The 23,846-nt window shown below is 40.4% G+C and overlaps 1 protein-coding gene across 2 annotated transcripts; it reads left to right on the top strand.

Annotated features, from left to right (window-relative positions):
• The first annotated feature begins 367 nt into the window (after nucleotides 1-367).
• On the top strand, nucleotides 368-23,532 carry ext2 (exostosin glycosyltransferase 2). Of its 2 annotated transcripts, none has more exons than XM_050043128.1 (15): nucleotides 368-526; nucleotides 1,108-1,452; nucleotides 1,572-1,795; nucleotides 2,248-2,337; nucleotides 3,257-3,373; nucleotides 3,609-3,804; nucleotides 4,215-4,354; nucleotides 4,451-4,544; nucleotides 11,194-11,325; nucleotides 15,451-15,640; nucleotides 19,088-19,254; nucleotides 19,902-20,045; nucleotides 20,534-20,662; nucleotides 21,350-21,432; nucleotides 22,486-23,532. In XM_050043128.1, the coding sequence occupies exons 2-15, from the start codon at nucleotides 1,138-1,140 to the stop codon at nucleotides 22,622-22,624; spliced, it is 2,160 nt and encodes a 719-aa protein (XP_049899085.1). In that variant the 5' UTR covers nucleotides 368-526; nucleotides 1,108-1,137; the 3' UTR covers nucleotides 22,625-23,532. The 2 variants fall into 2 exon arrangements, with proteins under 2 accessions (XP_049899085.1, XP_049899095.1); XM_050043138.1 differs by having other exon boundaries at nucleotides 375-530.
• The last annotated feature ends 314 nt before the right edge of the window (nucleotides 23,533-23,846 follow it).

Raw genomic sequence — 23,846 nt, 5'->3', positions numbered from 1 at the left:
CTTCACTTAATGAGATTTTTAAAAATTGTTGTTTATGCTTTGTATTAATACATTGTTTTTAATTCTTTCTGAATTCACTGTCTTCAATTGTAACTGTGCTTTGGCACCACATATGAAATATCATGCCAATAAAGCTTATTGAATTGAAACTGAATTGAGAGTCCTCGTGCAAGCAGAGCTGGCAGAAGCTGGAGTCACGGATCAGTCATTAAAATCAATACTCAAACAGATTATTCTCTCCATAAGGCTCAGTCATCAAATAGACTTATACAAATAATCCTGCGGAAGGCAGCAACACGCCTTTGCTGCGTCTAGTCTGCCGGAAATCCAGAAGAAGAAGAACACGTATCTACCTTCTTAGCTACAAGCGAAGAAGAATGACTTCCTAAAACCACTGGCAGCTTTTCCGTAACGGTAGCCTGATGCTAGGTTAGGTGTAGCATTATATGTACGGGTGTAGCCTGTTTTGTAACAGTTGCCATGAATTAAGACCAAACTGGTACACCCAGCTCGGTTAAACGTCTCGGTAGGTAAATCATTTATCTATTACATTTGAAAATTGCCCTCTTTTTTGATCGTTTTACAACGTTTAATGACGTCAGTTGACGTTAGTGAGCTGACTTAGCTCGAATGTTTACACAGCTGGGTTAGCTAGCTAACTAACGTTACTACGCTAGCTGCGGTTAGCTGATTTAGGCTCGTAACGTTTGTTCATATAAGCTACTGTCATTGTTCTTTTTGTAATTTCTCTTGGAAATTCTCAGTTAAGATAGCTCGATAATGTGTATGATATTCCACTCGCGTTATCTTGAATATTTTTGGCTTGGTGTCATTAGCATTGACGGATATGTTGTCGTTACAATTGACAAGTTGCGTCATTGACAGCAAGGGCATTGAAATAAGTGTCATATAAACAGTCGATTTCTTTTGGTGGCAAACACGTGAACTGCTTTCTCAACATTGAAAAATACTGAGATTTTGGGGGACCTGTGACCGTATGTAGCACTTTCTTTTTTTAACCTGTGTTGTTACAAGGCTAAACGGTAATTCATTGTGTACTTACAGCATTACCCGAAGCTGTTATTAATCAGAATCCTGTGTTTTCAGTGGCTGGTTGGAGACAGAGAGGTGTCAGCCATGTATACCTCTGGGAAATACAGCTCGCGGGGCCCTGCTCTCATCCCGCGGATGAAAACCAAGCACCGCATATACTACATCACCCTCTTCTCTGTGGTGTTGCTGGGACTAATCGCCACCGGGATGTTTCAGTTCTGGCCCCACTCCATTGAGTCCGCAGCTGACTGGACCCTCGATAAACGCAGTGTTCACGATGCACCTCTGGTCCGCCTGCCTGTCTCCAGTCCCATTCCTGAGAGGGGTGACCTCAGCTGTCGCATGCACACCTGTTTCGACGTGTACAGATGTGGCTACAATCCTAAAAACAGAATCAAGGTAGCTGTCTCTTGAAACAATCTCCACATCACTGATCTTACATATGTTTATCCTATCAATATTTTTCAGTGTTCCTAGTTGATGTTCTGATAATGTTGTTGATATGGATGCTTTTGCAGGTGTACATCTACCCTCTGCAGAAGTTTGTGGATGAGCTGGGGGTTCCCATCAGCAGCACCGGACTGTCTCGAGAATACAATGACCTGCTCAGCGCCATCTCTGACAGTGACTTTTACACTGATGATGTCACCAGGGCTTGTCTTTTTATCCCATCTATTGATGTGTTGAACCAGAACTCCCTGCGTATCAGAGAGACTGCCCAGGCTCTGGCATTGCTACCCAGGTAAATGTTTACTTTTATTCAATTTTAACCTTGTATGTCACTTTCAGTTGCTCTCTAGTCATTATGAACGTTTTTGTCTTACTCATATCTGTTTTGTTGTAATTCTTAAAGCTCAAATTGTACTAACAATTATTGTTTAAACACAACATAATATATAGATGAATCGTTTTTCTCTAAATGTCACAAATAATGTCCGATGCCCACATAAGATAGAAATGTGACAAGAGCCCAAAGGGATGTCTCCAAATGTCCCTTTTCTAGTACATTGAGAAAAACATGTACAGTTGTACGAAATAGAAAGGAGCAAGTCATTTTTCACATTTTATAAATGCGGCTCTTTAATAATAACTTAAATCATTAATTGATAAGCAAAACTGCCATTTAATTTTCTGTTCAGATAATCCGTTAATTAACTTATCGTTCCAGCGCTAATCTTGTGTGTCTTTTGGTAGATGGGACAAAGGGATGAATCATCTACTTTTCAACATGTTACCGGGAGGCCCTCCAGACTACAATACCGCCTTGGATGTGCCCAGAGACAGGTAGCTATCATACATCTGTAAAGCCATCCTAATATTTAAGAATGGGTTCATTATAATCTAATAATGGAAACATGTAGAACAAAAACACTCAAATTTAGATCCAAGTATAGGCTCGGTGGATGAATTTCCTTAAACTAAAAAGTGTCATGTCATATACTATTACAGTCATTTCACATATCTAAAGGTTAAAAATGATCTGAAACTACACATTTCATTCACAGCATCAGACATGAGGATGCTGTGTAAATGAGTGTTTTCAGGATTTTTTAGTCAGGTTCTCACTTGTAGGTACAAATTATAAGTATTTTTGGGACAGATGAAATTCTTTTACATGCTACAATGGATTATGCAACTATTGGTAGTGTTTACCTTAACTGCAGTCATTCACAAAGAGATATTTACAAGCAATTTGTAGATAGTTTTTTCAAGAGGCCTTGAGGAGAGGTTTCAAATCTGGTTGTATTTACCAGTGAAGAGCTCATGTGTCATAAGATGTCCTGTAGGCTAGAGTGATGGTTGAGGACGGAAGAGGTTGGGTTTATGAACATAGCCTTGAGACAATGAACTCTATCTTGAGCTGTAAGGAATTTCCTTGGCTCATCCAGCTGGAGTCCATTTGGTATGGAGCTTTATCAGAACCAGGTGTGTGTGTCACTGACGGTGTGTTTCCACTTTATATTCACCTTGCCTTGAGAATAGAGCAGAATACGCAGTACTTTTCATCACCTCGTGGGCTACATGGGATCTATTAACCAGGGCACTTCACCTTGTTTGATGTCCCATCGTGTCTCACAGCAGCATTGTTGGTAGCAAACGTTTCTCATAGGTAGCAAATTTTAAAGTATGTTCCTGTAGCTCATGTCTGCTGAAGTCCCCTGAGTGCTGAAGCATTGTTACAATCCAGGTCCATTTGTTTCAGAGCGCTGCTGGCTGGAGGTGGTTTCTCTACATGGACCTACAGACAAGGTTATGATGTCAGCATCCCAGTTTACAGCCCACTTTCTGCGGATGTTGAGCTGCCTGAGAGACAACCTGGGTGAGCACATATCACACATTAACTCCTCATGTTATTTGAGTGTCACGTCATGACCAAATTGCAGTCACTTTGCCTAATTCATCCATCAACAACTTCCCCACAGAAAGTGCTCCAGGGGGACATAATAATGTGTAATATTTAGAATGGGCTTCCTGTCTAGTCTTGTTTAAACATTCAAAACTATAAAGTTTGACTTGATAATCAGTTGCATATCTCCTGTCTCAATTCCCCCCAGACCACGGCACTATTTTATTCTGTCCTCTCAAACGGCCATCCACCGAGAGTACCGTGCTGAACTGGAGCGCTTGAAGGAAGAAAATGGAGAAGCACTGCTCCTCCTGGACAAGTGTAGCAACCTCTCTCAGGGTGCTGCCTCTGCACGAAAGCGCTGCTACAAGGGTCAGGTGTATGACTACCCACAGATCCTGCAGGTGGGGAGCACGATTAAAATAAAAACTGTTTATGTCAAAGAGTTTCAAGAACATTTCCCAGTAGGTTTGGGAATCACCAGAGGCCCCACGATACAGTATTATTGCGATTTTTAATATTTTGTGATATGCTGAGTATTGTGATAACATATGTCCTGATTTATTACATTTTTTTAACTGCAAATTACAACCCCAAATGAAAACTTTGTCAACATCCATTTAATCTAATGAGATAAAGCTTACAGTTTGTCCTCATTTGGATCTTTTTTTTTTCTCTGCGGCAAAATGCATCCAGTGGACTGTAAAAGCAATTGATTTGGCTACCAAAATTAAAAATCAATACTATGCTTTATGGATTTTTTTCCCTAACGCTGTGTCCCAATTATCGGTTTGCTTCCAATTTGTCTCCACAGGAGTCTTCATTCTGTGTGGTTTTGCGGGGGGCCCGTTTGGGTCAGGCTGCCCTCAGTGATGTGCTGCAGGCTGGCTGTGTCCCCGTCATCCTCGCTGACTCCTACATTCTGCCATTCTCTGAAGTACTTGACTGGAAAAGGTCAGTCTAAACCACAGAACAGTTGATAAACAAATAAATGGTTTAACAGTCTGCCGTTTTTGGTTCACTAATGTTTGGTTCACTGTTTCTACACAGGGCATCGGTGGTTATTCCAGAGGAGAAGCTGTCAGAGATGTACACCATCCTAAAGAGTATTCCTCACAGACAAGTTGAAGAGATGCAGAGACAGGTAACAGTCACAATGTGCTGAAGAGAAAACATCTGTCAGCAAACATTTAGGTACAGTTTGAGAAGTCAGATTGACATGGTGGTCAGAGGCGTTGTCAGTGGGGCTAAAGCACGTCATTTGTAAGATGTGCCTGTACCTTAACCAGCAAACCAAACAAGTCTCTGAAAGCTGAAACAATTTTATGTGACGTGCAAAAGAATAAATTTGGACGCCACCTTTTACTTTTTGTAACTTTGAATTTCCTCCTTTGCTCGGTCTAAATTTCAAAAAGCTTTCACAAGACTAAACTATGTTGATTTAAGCTTAAATGAAATGCACTGAGGACGGCTCACTCTCACTTTCCATTTGATATCTGCATTGAGCCACAATAAACAAACGTGAAAGCAGCTTAGAGAGAAGTGCAGCAATTCAGCTGCTCCTCGTTCTCTTGTATCAACTCTAGTCCATTTACTAATTATACTAGCCAAACAGACATTTTAGGCCCAGGGCTCAGAGACAGGCTTGGGGTTGGATTACACCAGACAAGCTCAAAAACACAACTTGGTTGTGAGATGGGGGGTTGGGTAGTGGTTTTTCTGCTGTGTATCCCTCACGGCTAACTTGGTAGCGTGGATCTGATATTGTTATCCATTGGTCGCAGTCGTCCCCTGCCTCGTCTGATGGTCTACAGATGGGTTAAATATGTTGCAGGTTAATACTTGTCTGATACGTGTCTCTGCAGAACTAATTTTACTATAAATTTAGTGAAACTAATGGTACGCCACGATAATGTTTGTGCCGTTGGTTATCAGTGACCCTCTAAACCCACACAAAGCATCAGTGTGATGTCAGCACATTGCTGATTATTGAAAAACTTTTTTTTTTTTTACCCACAGGTAAAAATGGTTGAAGATCGTGGGAACATAATAGAGATCAAAATGTTCTTCACTGTTTTCTAAAAAATAGATACAATTTAAAATGCTGAGAAAGCAAATAGCTGGCTTTGCACTTTATTTTAATACCTCATATTTTGTTCTCACCCTTTAGAAACCAAAGCACACTGCAGGGCAGGGACAGAAATTTAATACTGAATAGAAATTTGATTTAAGTGGATTCAGCACATTACTGCAGTCCAGCTCAACCAGGATATACATAGTGTTGTCAGGGACCATTCAGTGTCTCCTACCTGCAGATATTCTTCACCTATCCTGATGTTAAAGATGGGTTAATTTTAGTCTTTGTGAGAAAACATTTTTTTGCAGGGTGAAAGCCTGATTTCTTAAAGCAGACACTCTAGAAAAGCTTAGACATTGACTTCTTTTATTTGGTTGAGCTGATGTATTTCATTAGTTTTGCCAGCAGAGGGCCCAGCAGCCTTTCCTTTCACAGTGTGCCTGTCAGTGTTCCCATGTGGTCTGACTCTTGTGCTTCCAGATGTAAAAATAAGAATACATAATGCATTTTTACCACAAAGAAAATATAATCAACAACTTACAATTTACAAATTTGTGTTTTTAAGGTCTTGTGAATGTAAATTATAGTTACTTTAAGTTGGAGTTTAGTTGGAGGCCAGGGAACTACCTTTGATATCAACATAACAGCTGCATCAAAGAAAATTCATTTGTTGTTTGAGTGATTTTGTGGGGAGACTAAAAGGCTGATTGACCAAAGCTGATAAACTTAAACATCCCCTCCACTCAAAATGTGCTTTTCTTTTATTTATGTCCCCTAAAATGTCTGACCTTGACCACACTGCCTTGTATCTGTGCAAAGTTTGTTACTTAAGAGGTGTTTCCACATTCTTCAACTGAAGGGGGCGATGTCTGTGCACTTCCCTAAAATCTGAGATTCAAATGTAAGACGGGCAAGTGAGATTACATCACTATACAAAACACAATCACTCCATCCATCCATTTTCAACCGCTTATCCGAAGCCGGGTTTTGTGGGGCAGTAGGCTGAGCAAAGTATTCCCCACACAACCCTCTCCCCAGCAACGCTTTCCCTGTCTAATATGCTAACGCTGGCAAAGAAACTTGAAACCTCCAGTGCAGAGCAACTTAACAGTACAGAGAGCGATAGTTCTCTACTAACAAAAACAACAAACAAATAGGATGCTAACTATGCTTACCATTCAGATATGTCTTTTAGGTGCCTATTTTGGTGCACATCAGACCCCTCCATCTGAATTTGGGTTTGACTGACACTCAAATATGTGTTGTTGAATCTCTGCGATTTTTCCTCTAATGCTGACGCTAGTCATCTTGATGAGCAAACATTGGGAAAGCAGCAATGGTGGGCAGGACGTAAGGCCAGATCAAGAGTTTCTCATTGAAGGAGAAAGAGCATGCCTCCACACTATTTTCAGGTTTTTTGTTTGTTTACTTTTTATGCATGAAAACCAAGTTAAACACAATATTAATTATAATATTTTTAAATGCTTTAAAGCTATAGTACGTAACTTCTGTCGCCTCCCAGCGGATAATGCGTTATTACAACTAATAAGCCGGCGGCACTTCCATGTACACAGAGTAACACTCGCCAGTCGCCACACACCGTACACAGAGTAACACTTGCCTTTGTGGTAGGATCCACTTCTGAACTGTGTCTCGGCCGCTTCTCCGCCATGTTGCTTTCTCTTTCTACCTGCGCTCTACCTCTTGCTATGACACTCTCCGCTCTTCCTCCCCCTCCCTTCTTGTTGTGAGGAAGCATTTCCTGTGCGCCAGCGCGTGAATGTCGCCGGTCGACACGCATACTAAAAATGATATATATTGAAAAATACCGCGAGATGTTAGAGGAGCCGATCGGCTTAATCAGCATTGTGTCATCTCCTCTAGTAGTGGCTTGGGTGAAACGGACATTTACGGACCTGTAGAAGTTACGCACTATAGCTTTAAAGCGTGTCTAAAAGAGAAAAACTATCCTGTAATTTGTATTCATTATTTATCAATAGCATCTCTGGCAGGTCAAGCGTGTTTTTAATTTGCACAAATGTTGATATTTTTCTCATATTCTCCATAGCAGATTAACATTTACACATTGAGTACAGTTTCGGTTAATCCTGCAGGGACAGAGCATTTGGTTGACTTAAAGATTGAGTCTGCAATTCAGGAGAGCGAGACTGCTGATATTTGAACTCAGCACCCAAACAAATACGCCCCTTCCGTCAGTGCTCCTTCAGAGACTCCGGTAATATCTCTGATGTTATTTACCTTTCATGACTATCATGGTCTAGCTCTGTTCCTCGTGAGCAAAGACGTGGAAGAGGGAGCGTTGCCGACATAGTGCTATGTAGCTCGATCCAAGTCACTTTGTTTGTTCCTATTTACAGAGCCAGGGCTGTGTATGAGCATCAGATTGTCTTTCAGCACACACACAGAAAGCAAGCGGATTGTGAGGCGATATTCGTTGAATTTGATGAAAACTGTTTTGGATTAGAATCACATTTTCCACCTAGAGCGTGTTTTATTAGAGACAAGGTCAAATTGTGACGGGGTCAAATTGTGACGGACTACTGTCGAGCTTTCATCGGTAGTCACTAGACTCTGTTCAGACAGCAGAACTAATTTACAAATTTGAGATGATGTAATTGCATCCATTTAGGTCACATTTTGAAAGGCCACATATTAGACAGCTGTGAAATGTTAACAGTGCTCATGTGAGCCCATGTTTGTGTACTGAATTCCATGAGCCTCGTTTGGGTCATACCCTCAAAATAGGACACATACACTACAGACCTCTATTAGATTAACTCAGCCAAATCTATTCTTTTTTTTTTTTTAAATTGGAACATATAAGATGGGAGGAGGGATTTGGAAACTTATTCCTCATCCTTTGCTCTTCTTCCGCCTTGGTATTGAGCTTCAATCTGACCACCAGGTTTTTCTTTCAGTCTGTTGAGCCAACTGTCTTCCCAACTTTGTTGTAACCTCCCAGCACTCCATCATGCAGAGCAGTACACTGGCTGCGGCTGATTTATAGAATATGTCACGTTGGTCTACTCTTCTCTCTCGTATATGCTGTCTGCTTTTCTTCAGTTCAGTCTTCTTTTTATGTACATCCCCGCCAGAAAGAACTGAACAGTCAGCTGGGATGATGACAGGTGTCAGTGGCTTCTTGGTCAGTCAAAAATATAATAACAGCTCCTTAATCTTAACAGTTGAGAGTTGCGGATTTTATATCCTTGAACTATTAACCGAGGGCCTCGACCAGATTCTTACTTTCTTTCTTTACCTTTTCAAATGCAGAATTTATCAGAAAGTCACTGCACTTACAAGTTGAGTATGAAATTGAAAGTATAAACAGTCCTATGGTGTGCAGAATGTTTAGAGCAACACAAACTAGCGTCACTGTCTGTATTCCAGGAAACAATGAGGCTAACAAGCACCAAGATTGTGCAACTCCACATGAAACCTGCTGCTAAAGCAGTGGTCTTCAGTTACGGTCCCCACGACCCAAAGTTTATATTTAATTTTAGCCATTCCTATAAGGAGTGATTTACACATGGGATTACCAAGTCGTGTATGTGTGTAGAAATGTTTTGATCACAGTTAAAAGTTAAGTGCTAATAAATCTTGAGCATAACAATATTCCCAGTGAGTAGCTCACATGATTGAAACGGACGTGGTCTCACCGCTGTTTTTGATTATGTCAAAAACACTAATGATTGCCTGGTTCTGTCCACAGCTCACTGCCTGCCAATTCTGCTCTATAGGTCGAATCATCTGTCAGGCACTTGACAACTTCCTCTGAATTAAGCAAAGTGATGCAGACTACTGTAATGTAAACTGTTTTTGATCGTCTCTTTGAGAATTTATTTTAATGATTTCAAACAACAAAGGAGTGGCAGCTGCTGGGGAAGTTTCCAAACTGAAGGAAATGAGAAGATAATTTAGTTTTAACCAAGCGTTACATGGGATGCCCGTAAAGTTTGACTTAGAGAGGAATATATCCTGGACCTGACTCTCTTGGGATTGTTTGCATTATTTCTTAATATTTGCAGCAGGTTTATTGTCACAATTTGCATTACACACAATTTTCTTTTTATTGGTGAAATAAATTTTGGTTAGCTCATGAATTAAGTTGGTCATAGTTGCCATATTTGCTGTTACACATCTTAATTAGTTAGTAGAACAAACAGGAACAAAGTGTAGACTATGAGCTAGATGTAGCAAATGGAAGATGGAGTAAAGAGTTTCTCTTCCTCTCTTGCAACGCTGTCTCTTCTTCATGCTCATAAAAATTCCTGCAGGCGCTGGGAGAGGGTGGAGGGTGGTGGTATGGGCCTTTGGGCCAGCACAGTTTGCTTTCTGCCTCCCCCCAGTCGGAAAAAGTAACTTTCATCACCGGCTGATTTATGGGCCGTTGGGATTCCCCCCTGAGATTAGAAAGTCTTTTTGGATTCTCCTCTCCCTCTCTATAAAAATAAATGCTGTTTTTGTATTGTTGTACAACCCCAGTGCTTATACTCAGACTTGGGCGATTCAGGCAACGGGCACATGTTCACGTGTCACTACGGATCGTCTTTGTTTGGGGGAAACATTAACCAATAATACACACTGGTGCGTTGCATTAGGAGGAGAAAGAAATTTAGCTCGGTGCTTCACACACAAATACTCACATCCTCGGCTCCAGAGCTGCGGGTCATTGAGGAGCTGGTGGGGTGGAGTCGGGTCAGTGTTACATGGTGCCTCCTGGCAGGAGACAGTGCTGTTTGAAGCTTCATTAACTCTTATAGGGTTCTCTTGCCTCTGAACTGTCCCTTGAAGTTTCTAACTAGAATAGGACCCTGCAGGAGGGAAGGAGGCGAGACACATATGTCATGGTCAGTAGCACTACTCTAGATTGATCAATTTATGGTATAAAAGCTCTACAGCTGCGACAAACTATCCAAAATAAACAGCAATATACAGGTATTCTTTTTAATCTTTGCAGTGTTGGCTGGAAAAAACTGAGTGAGTAGAGTTGGTATTCCAGCAGCCAAAGTGATAACATTAAGATATGGGTGAAGAGTTCAGTTATCATTAAAGTCTGCTTTTCACATCAGAGATCTGTTAAAGCAAAACAGACACCGTCAAAAGAGATTTTCAGAGAGCTTCAGAAGAAGAGATGTTAATGGTCAAGAGGCTGGAGGGGGCTGCAAAATTGTCTTTAAAGTCTCAGAGCAGGGGTGGAGTTGGGGGGGAGGAATCTGGATTTTACAGCTATGACTTCACACTGGTGTGAAAAGAATGATAATAAAAGTAAGAAAACAGTTTTTATAAGCAATAACAACATGTCGACAGTTTCATGAAATATGATGTTATTCAAGCTGAGGTCAATTATTATAGTCCACATAAATTATTCTGTTAGTAGCGCTTCCATTAAGGTGACTAATTCTGGAAACAAAAACAGGGTTTTCTTATACCTGTTTTTGTAATGACAGAATTGCCCTTCCTTTATTACATTTTTTTTTTTCATCAATTAGTGCAAATATCCAACTCTGTATTGTCTACATCTGTACAGTGAATATCTATGACAGCTGAATTGAAAGAGCACGTTTGATTAATATACATTTTGTTTAATGTGTAGTGCAGTGTTGATCATTTAAGCATGTTTTGCATTTGCTGTTTTTGCCAAGTATTTGTTTTTATGGGGACATTTAAAGAAGTCCTTTGCATTCGTCCATAGGCACGCTGGTTCTGGGAGGCCTACTTCAGCTCCATGAAGGCTATTGGCTTGACAACGCTCCAGATCATCAATGACCGCATCTACCCATATGCTGCACAAACGTACGAGCAGTGGAACAATCCCCCTGTGGTGGTATGTAACTGTGTTGCCTTTATTTTGATGTGCATTTTGCATGTATTTTGTAACTGTTAGCTATTGAGTAGGACTATATAGAGAGGTGAAATCCCTCCCCATCTGATGTTCCCATGGGAACTTATTTCAGAACAAATATGCATGGTAGTCAGCGATGAGAGACAAATCAGTTTTATTCTTGTTTAAATTGTGCCATGAATTACACATATGATTTTGTCAGTTTAAAAGATAATTTAGCAAGTCAAGAAAGGTGCAGCTAGTTGTAGGTTTATCATTGTCCTGTTTAGTTTTGTGTGAAACTGTCCAGTGAACTACATCTCATCTCGCACCACATACGTCACCAACACCATCTCACTAACTAGCTAGGTAACTTAGCTATGTTCCATGCAAGTGTGTATTTTATTCATTGACTCCTGGTCTTGTTATCAGCTGGGAGGTGAAAGAACAAGCAAGACTGTTGCTCGTGAATATATCCTGGCACCAAACACACAGCCAGCGTAGCTTCAAAACTAAGACATCTCTTGCACAACTCGCATAGTTGTTTTAATTAGGTATTTTTACAGTTTTCTACTTCAACATTTTTACAACAAACTGCTTCTTTCTTGACTTGCAAAATTATCTTTTAAGTTGATAAACATCATATGTGTGATTCATGGCAAAATTCAAAAGGGATCAAAACATTATTTGTCTCACACGATTAACTACCGTACATATTCTTCCCATCATAAGTTCCCATGGTGGTCCACAGGAAGGGAAGGGAAGGGAAGGGACTTCGTCTTTATATAATTTTTGTGTCCTAACCTTCCATTGTTATCTTTCAGAAGTATCTGATATTTAGTTATATCCCCTCCAGCATACAACTAATCTATACAGTGTGTGTGCGCGCTCTATTGTGCTGAGCCGCTCGGTTGTATTCCTAGAAGTCTTTATATTGCAGACATCTGAGTGAAACCCATCCAGGATGGAGCATTGACCATACAGACGCTCACAATGCCACATTAGCTTCCCCACTCTCTTGTGCCTTGTAAATCGAAGCCTCTGTGGCAGAGTGACAGTAGATGCCTTCAGTCTCTCTGAAGCGCCACACATGCTGCACTTCACAGTTTGGTATACACCCAGCTAGCTCTGAGGCAGCCAGTTTGTGTCAGCAGTTCTGCACTAGGAGGATGCCTCCGTTGTGGTGAAAAATAAGTTCCTGCATGTCTGAGTCATTGTGTTTGTAGAGAGTATGCTGGATGTGAAGAATGGTGTGTGTGTGTGTGTGTGTGTGTAGCATCCCTGTGGTTGTGGGAGTTTGTGGCTGCAGACAGCTTGGCTGGGCGACCATCTCTCAGGAGTTGTTAATCAGCTCGGTCTGATCTAGAGTCTCCTCCATCCTCAGCCTGTGGGGTAGAGGCGTGCGCATGTGAGCATGCATGTGGATGCATAATGGTGTCTTTGCATCTGTCAGATGTCTACAAGTATCCCAGTTTAAGTAGATTCACTTAAATGCTAAGATTAGAGAGGTAGCAGTCACAATCAGGTTGCGTTGGTGTAAACAAGCAGCGCTTCGAGGGGTGTTTTCTAATGTTAGTCATTTCACTTCTGCCCAAATCTGTACAGTCATTCATGTCTAATGGACTTACAGTCAAGCAGCTGCCCACTCTCAACCACAGTCAACTGTTTTCCTCTGAGCAGGTAGCTTTTTAATCAGCACTTACACTTGACATTGCCCACTTATGTCAAATTGTTTTGTCAGCGTGTCCAGCCCCCCGTCCAATCTATCAGTATCACTCAGGTCTTAAGGTTTGTCCAGAGCCAGAGGAGGTTAATTGTGTCAGGGTACAGACCTTTGGCCATTCCTGCCTGAGATGGGAGATGAAGTGTTTTCTCGATGGATTCAGTGAATGGATGGTGAGAAGAACTTGCACACAGCACTAAATAAATCAGGCAGACATCCCCCCCCTCTCCTCCTGTAGTCTTTAGGCTGGTAATTGAAAGCACATTTCCCAGGATTGCTGGTGCCTTTGGAGGGGGGGTGTTCAGAATAAGGGACAAGCGGCTTTTTGTTTTGGAGTTGTAGGTAGTGGGCATACTTATAAGGGTTCTACATTATAAGAATTAAGGCATCTCAGTGATTGGCACCTGAACATATGAAAGTCTTAATTGATCAGTATCTTGTTTCAAAGTTACAGTGCAGTCTGTAAGTATTTGGACATTTTTGTAATGACTCTGTTATATTGCACATTCGATTTGAAATTAAAGAACTGCTATGAGGTTGAAGTTTTGACTTTCAACTTTACATTCTGATTGTGATATTGATTAACCATGTATCATAAAATGTATTAGACATAATCCATGAAGGGTAAAAAAAAAAAAGGCCCAGGAGCCCCAGACTGTTCACTCTCTGTGGATGCGAATACTTTGAATACCCTGAAAACTAAAAGTCAGCACTTAAACCTCAGAGTCTTTTCTTTTGAAATCCAGTTGGCTGAAATACATCCAAAATAATAATAAAAACACATCACTGTCCTAATACTAATGAATTGTACTGTGTCTAGTGTTGCAACTTTATCGTTTGCATTTATAAAGCAATACAATGGAAGATTAGATTTAGTCTACCACTACTGTGCACATTAGTTATACTTAAATGTGTTGTTCAAGTTGAATGAAAAAATGTCTAAAATGTGTTTCACACAGATAAACAGGATGGATAAAAGCTCGTAATCTTTGGCGAAGAACCACTCAAGCAGTTCAAATAGCCAAATAAAACTCTTCTTTTTTCTTTTTTTAGTGAAAGATATAAAGTATAAGGACACATTAACTCCTTCAGATCTGTTGGTGACATGATGAGTCGCGGCTTTCTTTTCATCTAATTTATTTAGTTTGACAAATGACTTAAGTGGTCTCTGCCTCTTTTATACGGTTTAAGTGCATCTGCGCCGCATATACGTGTTAGTTTAATTATTTCCCCCCTCCGCTTGTTTGACAATGTGAGAATGACCACAAGGAAGTTTCCACTTGCCAGTAAAGAGAATTTTTATTGGTGGAGAAGTGACTGATGTTGTGTAAAAGGCAGTGGCTGTGTCTCTGTTGACAGACTTGTGTTGATGCTGTGGAAGGAGCCACATAATCACTGTGTGGCCACCTGGGCCCAGAAGAGAAGCAGGGTTTATATGTACTTCAAGAAGCCCACAGATTTACTGGGTTAGATACGCTCTCTTTGCCCTTCTCAGACTGATTGTCTCTGTAACCAGGGTGGAACATTTTTGGAGCCTTTGATGGAAGTTTATTAAGAGTGAATCCTGATGCTTCTATATCTGCTAGTGTTAGAGTACCACATGCTTGTAAATGTAAGGTACGGTTTGTCTTTTTATTTCACAACCTTTGGAAAAAAAAAAACGTTATTGTTTGCACACAGACTAACACTAGTTGTCTCTGGTTTGATGCCACTGTAATCCAAATGACTGTGACCTTTTAAAGTTTAGTATTTAGTTCACACGTATGATAAGAAAACTCTCCTGTGGCTTCCTTCATTTAAGAGTGTCACTTGATCTAAACTGGAGTCAGTGTGGCTCCCAGGCTTTACAAGCCATTTTAAAGGGGAGCAATGAAAGAAAAGCCAAGTTCCACACCGACTGTAGACAGCCACTAGTTGCTGTTCCCATTCCCCCCCTTCCTCCTCTCTGTCCCACCTTATTTGTCCCAGAAAAATCCACTATAATAGCATCACAAGATGCATTAGGGTGGCCAGCCTGTCTTCTTTGCAAACTACATCCCAGTCTTTCGTGTCCTTCTGTACTGCTGCTTCTGTTGGGTTTCCTTGGCATTCCAACTGGAAGCTTTTGGCATCCTGTGCTCTGCCTCCGTTAGCCCCCGGGAGACATTATTGGATGATTCTTGCTCCATAATAAAACCCATAATCTGGAAATTACTGCAGGTGACCTCACTGTCCAGTGAAGCACTATTATAGTGCATTAAATCATGGAAAACATGACAGACGGGGTTAACACAGAAGCCACGAGGCAAGCTCTACGTTATTTTTTCATGGAAATAAAAAAGGATGAATGATAAAGAATTTAAAAAAAAAAGATGTTTGTGGTCTAAACAGTTTGTGTGTTTTTCTTGGTTTCCTGTCTTGTATAGAAATGGTCCAGTGTCAACAGCCCTCTGTTCTTGCCACTCATCCCACCAAGAGCACCAGGGTTCACAGCAGTGGTGCTGACCTACGATCGTGTTGAGAGTCTGTTCCGGGTCATCACTGAAATCTCCAAAGTGCCTAGCTTGGCTAAGCTGCTGGTGGTGTGGAATAACCAGAACAAAAGTCCTCCTGAGGGTGAGTGTAACAGATTCTCATAAAAAAATAAGGTTCATCAAGCTCTCCAAAAGATATATTTCTATTTAAGTCAAAGATGGGTAAGGGTTTAAAATGTGAAGGAAAAAAAAAACAAAAAAACATTCAATTTAAGATTTAATTTGATTTAGGGGCCCAATCGTAGCTCATATGGTCGAGCGCATAGTATTAAGGCTCAGTCCTTATCGGGGCAGCCCAGGTTTAATTCCAGCGCGGGCCATTTGCCGCATGTCATCCCCGCTCTACCTCCTGCCGTTCTTGTCTCTCCTAAGCTTTTGCTATGACATAAAAGCAAAATTAAATCTTTAAAAGCTCATCTAGATTTCTTGAGTTTTACCTTTCTACATTTAAAGGTGGTCCTCAAGAAATATGCAGTCACTTTTTTTAAATACATGTCAGAGATATTTCATCTTACTAAAATGTCATTCAGTGTAACAGTGTTTATCAAACAATGGATTTAATCCAAACTTTTAATAATAAAAACTACTAAGATGAACAGTAGCATTAAATCTGCCCCACTTCTTCTTTTACAGTAGAAACACAAGATTTAAATGATTTTAACAACGTTTCCCTTCGATTATGTTGTTGTTTTAATCTTAACAGCATATTCACTATTGTGATAATAATACAGAACATGACCAACATCTTTCATTTTAATTAGATTGTTATTATTGGCTTTTTACTTAGCTGTTGTTGCATGACACCATTAATTTCTCCTTGCTGGCAACGGGATGTGACTTTGCTCTGTGATGTGCAGCCCTTTCTCTATTAGACAATTGCATTTAGAAGCGCAAAAGTGTTTTAAAAGGACTAAATTTACTTAAAATGAATTAATCAAATGTCAGTGTTGTATTTGTTACCAAAGTAAAAATGCGTTATTTGCCTGAATACTTTTTAATTATCAAATAACACATGACAGAAGACACTGTGGTGTAACAGCGCTTTTTGTTGTACTGAATGCCAATTTTTGTTCTTTAAAGGAATACTTTACCCAGAAAATGATTATTTGTATGTCAATCAGTCATGCCGTGTTTCACTAAAATGTCACTATTTAAACCTGAACTGAAAAATGCATGTTTGTGGCGTTCTCAGCATACGGCTGGATAAATGAGCCTTGGATTATACCGCACGCCGAGTTGTGTGAGAGTTTGGGAACGGATGTTTTAATCTAGTTTTGCTGTTGTTGAACGTGTTCCCCAATCAATCATAAATCAATATGTTCACCGTTCTCTGTGTATGCGAGAAAAACAAGTTTTCTTAACAAATTCAAGGTAACACGGCATGACTTATTGATTCTCTGATGGTCATTTTGTGGGTGAAGTATTCCTTTAAACGCACTTAACAGGCAAGTATCCGGCCACTGATGTCAAACGATGACCTTGATCTCTAAATTTTAATCGTACTTAATATACAGTGAACAATTTTCAAAGATTTTACACAAATAACACTTTTTATGTGTTGTACTGAACGACATTTTCACATTTTGGAGCTCCAAACTTCCCATAGTTTATAATGGTTCACTGTTAATACATTACTGTATAATCACAAGAGCAAAAGTAGATTAATTTGATTCTGATTTGATGTAGAGATATTTTTAACAACAAAACAATAATCCCCAGACAGAAAATTTACACGTCTGGTCTTTCAGCCATACAGTCTCTGTTTGGGTCTTTCATTACTGTTGATCATTAGATGTATTCCATCATTGATGTGTCATACTATGCTCTTATTATTTGTTATTTATTGCACCTTGCATTGTAATTATTTGCCTTAATATGGCAATTAAGTACACAACAGTTAATCGTGCCTTGCCCCACTGACTGCGTTACTCAGACGAAGACTGTTTCTGGACCAGGAATTAAATCGGTCCTGCTGCTGTAAGAGTTGGCTAATGTAATGAAGTAATGAGACGACTTTGAAGTGCTCCCTCATGGCTGTGAGTTGCCTTTTCATTAGAGGCATCAGCGGCGCCTGGCTGGAGCTTTGTGACCCATTAGAATTAACAAGGGGCCATTGACGGGTCAGACTCATGGGGCTCAGTCCAATATGAAGGCAGATTTCCCCATTTGCACCAGGCCTTGATCTGATGTGTTTACAAGCTCCTATTTTTTTGCTTCCGCTTGTCTTTATTTAAGAAGATGCTGACCAGGCGAATTGATGCTTAGTTTCTGTGCTGGTAGATTTGTTTTTATCAAATATACTTGGAAAACACAACAGTGCACAAAATAAGCACAGTACAAAAATACAATAAGTCGAACCACCGCATTTAACGATTTATTTTAAACATTAAAATTGTGGCTGAAATAAACCAGTTTGATGATCACATGTATCTCTACAATTGAAATCAATTGGCAGTTGTCTACCCGGAAGTGACTGATGTTGTCAGCACAACGTCACAATGATTCAGTCTGTACAGCAGCCACACAGTCACAATAAATGCAGGAGGCATGTATTAAAGCCATAGCATATCCTCCACAGTATGGAATTTTGTTATGTTGGGTATTGAATATAGTTTAGGAAGTCGCAGCAGAATTAACAATAACTGCATTCTGACCCATATGAAGGTTGGGGTTAAGTTTTAAAATTCAGATAATAGCCCATAATTCCCTCACTCCTACTGTCTTTTTCCAATCCTGGAATTAAAAGAAGGGATGACAGCAACATGGACAGAGTGAAAGCAGAAACTCCGGGCGTTTAACATAGCAGTTTTCCTGACAATAGCTTTTGACAGTAGACCTCAGACGTGGTTAGGAGGTCCTGGAGCTCGTCTCATAGGCTGCCAGGCCCCAGTTAGCCCATTAATGAGGGGACACATTCTGTGTGATCTGTCTGTGCCATAGTCCGTGCCATGGACACTGCCCAAGATCTTTGAAATGCTGCCCTGAAAAAACACTTTGTAGATCTGCCTCATGAAGAATCGCCATGTGGTTAGTTTTGCACGTGCTTGAGGTTGACGTAGTGATACGAGTCAGTGAGTGAAGTTAAACTCCCAGAGCACTGTTTTCCACTGGCAGGACAGAGCTTCAAATATCTCTGTCAGTGGTAAATGACATTATAATTCCTCACCCATCTTCAGACACTGACAGTGGCCATATTTATCATTTTTTCAAACCCTAAGAATATATTATTGTCACACATACTGTATGTACTTAATAAACTTAATTATTCAGACCAACAGCCTAAAAATTTAAGTCATTTTGCTGTGTTATAAGAAAAATATAGACAGGAAATCCCCATATTTGAGAAGCTTGAACCACCAAATTTGCTTATATTTGCTTGGAAAGTCTTTAAACCTTTATTTTGTTATCAGCATTATTGACAATTAATGTTCTGTGAACCTATTAATTGACTGCATTGTTTTAGCTCTGTATCTCTGTGATTAAAACCAGGATTGTGGTTGCTATGATTTTAATGTTTTCCTCCTGGCAGAGTCTCTTTGGCCAAAGATCGGTGTTCCTCTCAAAGTCGTGCGAACTAAAGAAAACAAGCTGAGTAACCGCTTCTTCCCCTACGACGAGATCGAGACAGAAGCCGTGCTAGCCATCGATGACGACATCATCATGCTGACATCTGATGAACTGCAGTTTGGCTACGAGGTGAGAAAAAGACCCCTATTTAATAATAAAAAAAAAACAAAAAAAAAACCTTAACATTGACCACGTTTTCCCATCTTTCCTCTGATGGCACGTATTGCAGGGAATCATTTCAAGTTGATCCCAGAGTTTAAAGTCATTCAGGGAGATTACAGTCTCATTCTCCACTGGTTGGGGATTTGACCGCCTCGCTGGATGTGTTTGATGTGTGAGGAATGATGACAGGTCTGGAGCTGATGCTTTCCATGCCCACATACCTGCCAGGCCCCACTTAGCCCAGCAAACTCACCTGAATCCATTTAGACGCCATTTAATAAAATTGTGCTCAGTTTAAGGATAATTACATGGAATTACAGGCAGGATAGAGGAGCTGTCCGTATGACCAGATGATCAGACTGGCTGCTGGTGCAAAGCCTGAGATATCCTGCCAGTCATAAAGCTACTACTATTTTAAAATATTTCAATTTGAATCTCAGTTGTGATGTTTGGCTCGGACAAAAAATTATGAGATATTTTGAAACCTAAAACTAAACGTTTAATTCTTAAACTCTCTTTTAAATAAACCTCATAATCATTCATCTTTTAGTGTAAACCATCAGTTCAGTTCACCTGAAAATGTGTTTGACAATCCGTTTCCTGTCCTTCTCCAGGTATGGAGGGAGTTCCCAGACAGGCTGGTGGGCTACCCTGGCCGGCTGCACCTCTGGGACCATGAAATGGGGAAGTGGAAGTACGAGTCGGAGTGGACCAACGAGGTCTCCATGGTCCTAACTGGAGCCGCCTTCTACCACAAGGTAACCTGGGAAAAGCCTGATATTAAGTGGTTTTGGCTGCTTGAGCTCTGCCTCTGCCTCTTCCTCTGTCAAACACGTTTCCCTCAGAGCTCATGGATGTCAGGACTTTTGCGTAGTAATGATGCACACAGAATCAATTTTGGAAAGGAAATTGACCATTATGTGTGGAAATCAAATAAAGAATGAAGTTTGCAGAAAGGATTTGAGAATTTCCTGTAGACATCTGTTTTTTTGTATGTGTGGGATTTCAGACGGGAAGATTACGGTGATAGACGAGCAGTGTGTCATAGGTAGAGCAAGGTTATCTCACTTCTACTTAAAAGCTCACATGCTCACTTAAGTTCAAGGGAATTCTAGTGCAGTGCTTCCTCCTACATACTCTTGGGTCACCGTGTCAAGCAGTGTCTGTATTATTGTACATAATGACTGCAGTATATCTATATCACACCTAGTAATCAGTTGTTGTTGTGGATTTGTTTCCATTCCAGTACTTCAACTATCTGTATACATATAAGATGCCTGGAGACATCAAGAACTGGGTGGACGCTCACATGAACTGTGAAGATATTGCCATGAACTTCCTGGTGGCGAACATCACAGGCAAAGCCCCCATAAAGGTACGTCCATAGCTCTGACTGTTCTGGGTGCTTTAAGCTTGCAGGGGGAGGCTGAAGCCTGACATAGCGGACCAGCATCTCTGGGTTTGATCAGCTCTCACCCTTCGACTTCACCGCCTCTCCCCCTCTCCATCACACTGACTGTGCCCAGGTGCAGGGGCCTGAGCTAAAGCCCAGTCTTAACCTCCCTTATCTGGGTGTCACTCAATGGCACTCCCCCTCTGAGTATGTTTTCCTAAGCTCACCGGGGCTCACGCACACCCTGCCATCAAATCGCAAGCCGCACACTTCCCTTCACCTTCGCCCGCACTCCCATATCCCACCATATCTCCATCAGGTTCCTTCAGAAAACACCCACCCATTCTGTCTCCCTCTCTGTGTCTCTCACTTTCTTCTACACACACATACATTCACAGGTTCAGAGCGTTTGGTGCAGGCATGTGTCAGGGGTGTAGATGTGATGGAGTTTAGACAGAGGAAGGCCATACATCATTACTCTCCAACTCTGCTGATGAGAGCTGAGAATTTTTTTCCACATACTGTGCTTTACAGAAGTTCTTGTCGGATGTCACAGAGTTATTTCATCAGACTGGACAGTTTATTAGCGTCTGTCTGGGCTGCTCACATTTAACAAAAAGTTAAAGTGAACTGACGTTATTGGTGTGACTTTGTTCTGCTTCTGTTCAGGTGACCCCCAGGAAGAAGTTCAAGTGCCCTGAGTGTACTGCCATTGACGGACTGTCCCTGGATCAGACACACATGGTGGAGAGGTACGGCACTTTGTTTTGGAGTGGTGGACTAAATGAGCACAGTAGAATCTTGTCTTTTTTTATAGTGTGTGGGTGTGTCTGTATCTGTGTATCTGTGTGTCTGTGTGTGTGCGTATACAAACTTCAACTTGAAATCTCTTGTTTCTCTGTTGTTGCATTTTTGCATGCACGTCTTATACCTACCTCATTACTGTGGCTTGGTATTGTGCAGACTTTCCAGTAGTAGAATACTTTTATAGCTATTTATTTATTTTTATTTTATTACTATTTTTGGAAATTCATTTTTAACCTTTTAACCATCGAAATCACATTTAAATATGGTATACAAAAATCTGTGCAAAAAATGGTTTTCAAAAATACCATTTGTTGCATCCTTACTGTAAATTAAGAGTCTGTTCTTGGATTCTGGTGCATCACCAACAGCAGGGCATCTTGCAATTTTTCCCAAATATTTTATTCACTTCCTATGGAGGCATTTTCTGCTCATTGTAAGACAACCATGCGTAAAGTGAAAGTGTCTTGTTGCAGCAGGAAACACCACAGTCTTTGCACAGTGACGAAAGTTTGGGTGAAACTCAATTTTTTATAATCTGTTCCTTTTTTTATCAGTAAAAACAATAAAAAAAATATTTATTTTACAATTACCTCTTTAAATTAGACGCACTCATTTATTTGAAGTCAGAGATATTTTGCACACATGCAAATTCTGTGAGCTGTGCCAAAATACACACACAAGATCAGTGGCTGGATATCTGAACATAGATACATTTTAGATATTAAAAACTTATTTGAGGAAGTCAGGCACTTTACAATAATTTAAGAGAGAAAATGATGGAGAAAGAAGGAGAGACAGACAGAGAGAGAAAGAAAGAAGGAAACAAAAGAAAGAAAGGAAGAAAGAAGGCAAGGAAAAGAAAGAAAGGGAAAGTCAGAACGAAGGAGAAATAAAGAAGGTAAAATCCACATCCATATATAACATTTTCAAACATTACTAACCACAAAAATAAACACATGCCTGCTTTTAAATTAAATCCGTTGTGTTTTCGTACCCAGATCTGAGTGCATCAACAAGTTTGCATCAGTTTTTGGTACGATGCCTCTGAAGGTGGTGGAACACCGTGCAGACCCAGTGCTTTATAAGGATGACTTCCCAGAGAAGCTCAAGAGCTTTCCCAACATCGGCAGCCTCTGACCAGCCTGTGACAGATGTTTGGACCCAGTCACAGCCTCAAAACTTCAACATTTGTCACCGACATCGTCTTTTTTCAGGACATCAGTATTCAGACATAAAGTGGTACACGCTCCTGACACCTCTCAGTTCAAATGACTGTCACTTTGATTTTTAGATTGAATTGAACAGGCAGTATTGTACGGGACGTTAAGTTAATATCTTGACTGACAGGAGACACTGGATTCTGGGGATGGTGATGAGAGTGACGTGCTTATTTGGCTTAAAGTGAAAGATATTATCTAACATTTACCAATACAAACGCACAGACCGCTGTTACATGAACTGCTATTGGAGGGTCCCCCCTGAGGCTGATGTCTGATGGACAGGCTGACTTACTGGAGACTTGTGGTCCTTCACTGTTACTGTCTTGGAACTGGAAACTTGAGGCTCCAGCTGCTCTGGAATCAGCGTATACAGTGTATATATTTGTATTTTTGCAGCAGTGCTGTATAGTAGTCATAATTTATGATGTTCCAAGTAGGATTTCTTTTTTCTTCTTCTTTCAAAAGCAGACATGGACCTGATTCTTTTAGCCGTACTGTATTAAAAGAAAAAGTAATAAATGTCTAACTTACATGATATATATTCAGGAAATATAGGCTACGTAGGCTTTATCTAATGGTTAATTGAATGTGATAACACACAGCACGGTGGCTAACAGATGATGTACAGTCGATGTTTCACATGCGTTCTGTTTTAATCAGATTGGACAAAGCTGGTACCATAAATCTAATATTTAGAGTGAGTAACTGCTGATTTTAAAAGACATGCTGAGCTGCTGGAACATCTTGAATTGTAATTTTATACTGCCTGTGCAAACCTTTTGTTATATATATATATATATATATATATATATATATAAATATATAAGAAAAGAGATGCTAATTTAAGCAGCCATTAAGCCATTTCATGAGCTGAGTTACGTGTGTGAACACTACATAAGCACAATCACTTGCCAAGCATTCAAAGACGCATTCTGTATAGTGAATAATAGATAATTCCCAAATCCACACTTTTCCAAACATGTGTATAAACTGTTGACGCAATGCTTTGTTTTTATTTTTCCATTATACCCGTATTTCGTGTGTTTATATTTTCGTCCTTTTCATCCCTAGTTGTCCCAGCTCCAGTGTTCAGGCCATAAAACTGAGAGCGGTGCAGCCTTTAAGACACTGACATTGCT

The sequence above is a fragment of the Epinephelus moara genome, chromosome 1, assembly GCF_006386435.1.
Source record: "Epinephelus moara isolate mb chromosome 1, YSFRI_EMoa_1.0, whole genome shotgun sequence".
NCBI classification, from domain to species: domain Eukaryota; kingdom Metazoa; phylum Chordata; class Actinopteri; order Perciformes; family Serranidae; genus Epinephelus; species Epinephelus moara.
This window is presented reverse-complemented; position numbering and strand designations above follow the sequence as displayed.